Source organism: Triticum urartu, chromosome 7, assembly GCF_003073215.2.
Source record: "Triticum urartu cultivar G1812 chromosome 7, Tu2.1, whole genome shotgun sequence".
Classification (NCBI taxonomy): Eukaryota; Viridiplantae; Streptophyta; class Magnoliopsida; order Poales; family Poaceae; genus Triticum; species Triticum urartu.
Genome location: NC_053028.1, coordinates 674,010,809 through 674,018,179, shown reverse-complemented (window position 1 = coordinate 674,018,179; position 7,371 = coordinate 674,010,809). Strand labels below are relative to the sequence as shown.

At 45.1% G+C, this 7,371-nt stretch overlaps 2 protein-coding genes across 2 annotated transcripts; both read right to left on the bottom strand.

Annotated features, from left to right (window-relative positions):
• Nucleotides 1-220: 220 nt before the first annotated feature.
• LOC125519364 (probable alkaline/neutral invertase D) lies at nucleotides 221-577 on the bottom strand. Its single transcript, XM_048684199.1, has one exon. It carries the CDS (start codon nucleotides 575-577, stop codon nucleotides 221-223), a length of 357 nt encoding a protein of 118 aa, XP_048540156.1.
• Nucleotides 578-951: 374 nt separating this feature from the next.
• Nucleotides 952-1,658, bottom strand: LOC125519363. The gene is made up of 3 exons (XM_048684198.1): nucleotides 1,548-1,658; nucleotides 1,376-1,453; nucleotides 952-960 (listed from the first exon to the last, which is right to left on the bottom strand). The coding sequence occupies exons 1-3, from the start codon at nucleotides 1,656-1,658 to the stop codon at nucleotides 952-954; spliced, it is 198 nt and encodes a 65-aa protein (XP_048540155.1).
• Between the last annotated feature and the right edge of the window lie 5,713 nt (nucleotides 1,659-7,371).

The window sequence follows — 7,371 nt, the reverse complement described above, 5'->3', positions numbered from 1 at the left end:
TAAGAGCATAAGAAGATACAATGTATGCCGGTGGACATGTTTAACAGCAAGAAAACTACCCTATGAATAACAGCAAGAAAACTACTCTCAATGGACACACTTCACAAGTCCATATACTTTAGGCATGTTATATATTGCAACTACACTTGGAATTCTATAACATAAATCCTAGTCATTCTCAAGGCGCAGGACAAAATGCAACACACATGCTAGAGTAAAATCACACAGAGCAAAGCAACAGCCTTAAACAAACATCATCAGCGATAGTGCAGCAGATGCTAACTTTAGATGCTGCTCGGGTGTGGTCGTCGTCCTCCAGGGAGACGGCGCGGAGGTTGGAGGGGTCGTCCAGGAGCATCTTGGCCACCAGGTAGCCCGCCACCAACCACGTCTGGAACTTGCGCGACTGCTTCCCGATGTACTGCCCCGTCTTGCCGTCGTAGTACTCGGGGAAGTCGTCCTTGGCCAGACGCCTCTCCATCAGCTCCACCGCGTTGTGGGCGATGTGGCGCCGCCCCAGCTTCACGCTCACCGCCACCAGGAGCCACAGCAGCACTGCACAGTTTGCGCACGCCATGGAAACAGGACAGCAGAGGGTAAGCTCATTGCCATATAGAAATGCAGTACATATATGGAAAGAAGAGCATACAATGCATGGGCACAGATCCAAGGAGCTACTAATACTGAATGAACATAGATGCAGCGATAAACGGCAGCAACATGCATCAAACAACTGAAGCTGTTCACTATAAGATCATCTATATGAGCTAAACTACCAATTTCCTATCCTATGAAGGTTATTTGATTTCAGGACATTCATATATACACCCTGGACAGGTATAAAACCAAACAGAAAAGTAAAATACCACCACACAACACAAGTGTGCCCTCAAGTCCAGAAACACTAAGTAGACTAATCACAGGTATAAAGCAGAAACAGCAAAGTGAATACTAACTATCCTGCAAAAAGAAATAAAACGTGAATACTAACGACTAACGCGTGTGTGTCCTTAAGTCCAAAACCAGTAACCACGAAGGGGGAAAGGTAAAACAAATTCATGTGTTTTAGGGGGGCATGATAGCAGGGTGTCATAATCAGATTCCTGGAAATACTAATATTGTACACATCCCTTTTCTGAAGATAAATACCTAAAAAAACACCATAATCAGATACTATGCTACATTCAAACACAATATGATTGCCACACAGGTAGAGTAAGAGCTACTGTGTCAAGACTAGAATCTCAAACATAACACAGTTATACAGTATCACACATAGATTTTGGACTAGAATCTCATGCGTTTGTACAGATCCGTGACTGAACTTGATTAGAAAGAAGTGTGGAATGGTGGGACCTGTGGGATCTTGACGCACTTTCCCTGGCCGTCCAACTGCCAGCCATGGTAGAGGCACTCCATCTTGCCATCGACGCAGCCTCTCCTCCATCCTCACCTGCACACGACAAAGAAAAGCGGGAGTAAGCACCGCGGCTTCGACCAAATGGTCCACAGATCGCGGCAGGTTGGTGCGACGGGAGTTGTCGTACCTTGTAGGAGGTCTCGATGCGGAGCATGACGTAGAAGCCGAGGCCGCCGCCGACGATGGTGCCGGCCATGATCCGCACGTACGCCCACCGTCGCGACCCGGGCGGCGCCATTGCTCATACGCCAACGCCGTCTACGCCCGTAGAGGTGGATGGGGCGCCCGGCTCGACGGAGATGGGGTGTCCAGAGCAGAGGAAGGGGAAGGGGAGGGGATCAGGAGGACGGCGACTTGGGAGGCGGCGGAAGCGGTGGAAGTGTACTGCGTAGCAACGGCTGACGGAGGGGATTGGTAGAGCGGACAAAGAGGAACTGCTTGATCTGGATGGGGACAAGGTGTAGCGTGCAGAGGAGCTGCTCGATGCAGATGATCTCACGGGAGGAGGGGCTATGCGCCACCCTGATCCCGGATCCGGCGGCCTCTAGCCTCGCCGTCACCATAGCTGGTGGCTGCTCTGGCTGGCGCCATGGGTGGTGGCTGGGTCAGAGATCGGGGAGAGGGAGAGAGGGAGATGGCGATGGAGGTGGCGGCGGCAGGGGAGCGAGGACGGCATGGCGGATTGGTGGTGGAGGCCGTGGTGCTGGGGGGTGGTGAAGGTCGGGGAGGGGAGGAGGAGAGGGGAGGCGACGGGGTTCGCCATGGGAGGGAGCGGGGATGGGAGGCGTGCGCGGATGGAGAAGAGAGTGAGGGGAGAAAGAATGGAGGCGGGGGGGGGGGGGGGGGGGTCCACGAGGACTAGGGTTTTGCCTTAGGTGGGCTTGCGGTGAGGACTGCCGTTGGATCCGCGAGCATCCGACGGTGTCCATCCATGATCCGCGTGAAACGCCCACAGACCAATTAAAATGCAGCACACAGCTACAATGTAATGACCATTTAAATTGGTCGTAATTGACTAAAAAATTGGTCTAGCTGATTAAAAATTCATTTTTCATTTCTCAAGTGCCCAAAATGAGTTTTTTGTGAGGGACCTACAATATATTTGTTGTAAAATTGGACAAAATCAACTTTTTAAAATATTAGAACATATTTAATGTATAATTGACTAAATATTTGGATGTCAAAAGTTTTGATTCACCTCTCGTGAAAAAGACAAATTTCTGCTGATCTGGTTGGAAACGGGTCAAATTTGAACTGCAGCTGCCTTATAGTTTGTTCTTTATTTTTTTCAAAAATAATTTTTAGGTACATAAGTATCTATTTAATTAGAGAAACACTAATAGTTTTTTAAGATTCAACCACTAGCTAGGAACGGTCATGCCCGCAGTTTTGACAACATTTTGAAACGGGCATGAAAAATTCAAAAAAAAATCAAAAAATTGGAAAACCGTTGCATTGTGTCATTATATGTGACCAAGTTACCAGAAAAAATAATAAACTTGTAATACAACAATTCTTTTAAAAAAAGTGTTCTCAGAAAAGAGCTATCATGTGTGAATGTGCATGGCTTTCAAGCCAAATGATCAATCCTATGGCCACATTCATGGCATGGTTTGTTCAAATGATCTCATATTGTGCACAAGGGTGCATCTTGGAATGGCAAACAATGTTGCTTAAGGAAATTTTCATTTTCTTTGGGCGAAAAATCATTTTTCATTTTTCGAGTACCCAAAATGAATTTTTTTTTGAAGGACCTACCATATATTTGTTGCAAAATTGGACCAAATCATTTTTCTAAAATACTAGGCCATATTTAATGAACAATTGACCAAATGATTGGGTGTAAAAAGTTTTGATCCACCTCTCGTGAAAAAAACAAATTTTTGCCGATTAAGTTGGAAGCGGGTCAAATTTGAACTGTAGCTGCCTTCTAGTTTGCTCTTTATTTTTTCCAAAAATCATTTCTAGGTACATAAGTATCTATTTTATCAGAGAAACACCAAAAAAATTCCAAGATTCAACCACTAGCTAGGAACGGTCAAGCCCGCCGTTTTGACCGCATTTTGAAACGGGCATAAAAATACAAAAAAAATCAAAAAAATTGGGAAACCTTCGCATTGTGTCATTATATGTGGCCAAGTTCCCAGGAAAAATAACAAACTTGTAATACGACAATTATTTTAAAAAAGTGTTCTCAGAAACGAGCTATCACGTGTGGAGATCAATGGCTTTCAAGCCAAATGATCAATCTTATGGCCACATCCATGGCATAGTTTGTTCAACTGATCTCATATTGTGCATAAGGGTGCATATTGGAATGGCAAACAATGTTGCCTAAGGAAGTTTTCATTTTCGTTGGACGAAAAAACCATTTTCCATTTTTCGAGTGCCCGAAAGGAGGTTTTTTTGTGAAGGAACTACCAAATAATTGTTGCAAAATTGGACCAAATCATTTTTATAAAATACTAGGCCATATTTAATGCACAATTGACAAAATGGTTGGGTGTAAAAAGTTTTGATCCACCTCTGGTGAAAAAGAGAAACTTCCGCCGATTTAGTTGGAAGCGGGTCAAATTTGAACTGTAGCTGCCTCGTAGTTTGCTCTTTATTTTTTCCAAAATTCATTTCTAGGTACATAAGTATCTATTTAATCATAGAAACACCAAAAAAATTACAAGATTCAACCACTAGCTAGGAACGGTCATTCCCGCCGTTTTGACCGCATTTTGAAACGGGCATAAAAAATTCAAAAAAAATTCAAAAAATTGGGAAACCTTCGCATTGTGTCATCATATGTGGCCAAGTTCCTAGGAAAAATAACAAACTTGTAATACGGCAATTATTTTAAAAAAGTGTTCTCAGAAACGAGCTATCATGTGTGGAGATCAATGGCTTTCAAGCCAAATGATCAATCTTATGGCCACATCCATGGCATAGTTTGTTCAAATGATCTCATATTGTGCACAAGGGTGCATATTGGAATGGCAAACAATGTTGCCTAAGGAAGTTTTCATTTTCGTTGGACGAAAAAACCATTTTCCATTTTTCGAGTGCCCGAAAGGAGGTTTTTTGTGAAGGAACTACCAAATAATTGTTGCAAAATTGGACCAAATCATTTTTATAAAATACTAGGACATATTTAATGCACAATTGACAAAATGGTTGGGTGTAAATTTTTTTTGATCCACCTCTCGTGAAAAAGGCAAATTTCCGCCGATTCAGCTGGAAGCGGGTCAAATTTGAACAGTAGCTGCCTCATAGTTGGCTATTTATTTTTTCCAAAAATCATTTCTAGTTACATAAGACCTATTTAATCATAAATACATGGTTTGGTGGCGATACGTCGAGGTTTGGGCGGTGGCCGAGGGCCTCAACTCTAGAGCGCGTAAACTCGCATGCCCGTCGCGTGGTCACCGCGTGACCGTAATGTTGCCATGTGTTCTGGGCGGCTTAGGCATGTCTAGTGGGTTGGGCACTCCCCAGGTTGGTGCTAGGAAGAAAATTACAACATAAGATTCTCACGAGAAGACCGATCGATGCTCAAACATGAATTAGCAGCCAAGTGTTTGATTAGCGGTACGGGAAATGCACATGGCCAATGGGCGTGAGTTTTGGCTGAGGATTATCATCTACTAAGGAGAATGTCTTCACAAATTTTTAGCTCAAAAGGAGGATCCTAGGTGGTACTTGCTTTGCAAAGTACCACGCTGGACAAAAATATGAATGTTGAAGCTGGGCTCAAAATAATGAATGGATTGAGCTGAAATTCTGTGAAGGATGGTTATTTGGGCATAGGAAATCATTGTAGAAAATTGATACCATTTGGACATGCCAAAGTAGTACTTCCTTCACAATGCTCTTCTATGGACAGAAACTTGGGAAAACTAGTGAGAGAGATTGGATGAATGAAATGAGCTCAAAATTGGTGTAGGTAAGTTACTTAGGTATGGTCATGCGCTGGTCAATTTTCAGATCATTTGGGTAAGCCTAGCTAGTACTTACTTCACAAAGCTTCTCTCGAGGTAGAAACTTTGGAAATTTCCCGAGAAAGATTTACTAGGAAAATTGAGCTGAATATTATCATGTGGCAATGATTTGGGTATGGAAGAGTGCCCGAAAAGTTTCAGGGTAATAGGAGGGGTATATATAACACTTGCTTTGCAACGTGCCAATTTGGCCATAAAATATAAATTGAACCTGGGCTCACATAGATGATTTGACTGAGCTGCAATTTGGAGCAGGGTGATAATTTGGGCATATGAAGAAACTGTATAAATTTCATGTCATTTAGAGATATAAAAAAGGTACTTCCTTCACAATGCTTCTAGGTGGACAAAAACTTTGGTAATTTGCCGAGGAAGATTTGCTAGGCAAATGGAGCTGAATTTTGTCATGCGGTAATGATTTGGATAGGAAAGAGTGCCCAAAAATTCGTAGGGCAATAAAGAATATATAAATAGCACTTCCTTCATAAAGTGTTGTTGTGAACATAATAGGAAAATGAACATTGTTGAATTAGTTTTGAACTAGGCAAGGAAGGATTTTTACATATTTGATGAAGATATGACCCAAAGAATTTATTAGATTTTTTGGGAATTTTGGGAATGATAGAAATATAGGTTGCTTCACAACCTAGGGCAAAAACTGCCACATGGACATGACACATAGGCAAAACTGATGAGATGGCGCCTAGTCATCACAACCCACCACAATCTACAAGGCTATGACCATCTATATTGGTCATTAACAACTAGAAATAAGGCAGCGGACTAGCACCGTTTGCTTTGTGACCATTTCGTGTAAGGAAATTACGACCTTTCTGACCAAAATGGTCGCAATGGTTTAGGGTTTGAAGCCCCCTGAACAGCTTTTGACCAATTGGTCTAAAATAGTCATAAATTTATGACCAATTCTTCGAGGGTCACTGACATAAGGTCATAAGTTGACATATTTCTTGTAGTGTAGACGCGTGAAGGGCAATCCGCGTAGAGGGAATTTTTCGGATACTTCTCCATCACCAAAAATTATGAAAAAATATTATCGTTCTTATAGCACATGTGCCCACGTCATGCAACAAAACACATGATTTTATCGCGCTCCGAGTATTTAATAATATTCACGCCGCATCGTTACCGCAGAATGGCTACTACCGTGTCATCGCCGTCCGTTAGGGGGGCCACGCCCCGGAGACGCGTGCCGCCTCTTCGGACATGCCACCACACCACCCCGCATGTATGAGGGCCCGGTGCGACGCTCCGGTGGCATTGCTACCCCCAGGGCCCCCGTCCCGCCTAACCCTGTAGCGTTTGACCACGGGATCTAGCCCTTTGACTTTGCACGGACGGGATTTGACCAGTGGACCTCTCCACCCGGTTGTGTTAGGTCAGCCCATAGGAACACTTTGGAGCAACATCCGAGCCAGACCCACAGCAAGATCCCCTCCGTGTAGACCTGACGCGTCCGTTTCCCCCCTCCAAGTGCCGGCGGTGGCGCCGTCCGTGAGGGGGCCAAACCCCGGAGACGCGTGCCACCTCTTCGGACATGCCACCACACCACCCCGCATGTATGAGGGCCCGGTGCGACGCTCTGGTGGCATTGCTACCTCTAGGGCCCCCGTCCCGCCTAGCCCTGTAGCGTTTGACCACGGGATCTAGCCCTTTGACTTTGCACGGACGGGCTTCGAAAAGTGGACCTCCCCACCCGGTTGTGTTAGGTCAGCCCATAGGAACACTTTGGAGCAACATCCGGGCCAGACCCACAACAAGATCCCCTCCGTGTAGACCCGACGCATCCGTTTCCCCCCTCCAAGTGCCGGCGGCGACGCCGTCCGTGAGGGGGGCACACCCCGGACACGCGTGTCGGGCGCTTGCAACCACCACAACACTTCCAAACTTGTGAGAGGCCGCCTACGCAAGATTTGGCGGCATGCTAGCCCCCGGAGGCCGCCGGCC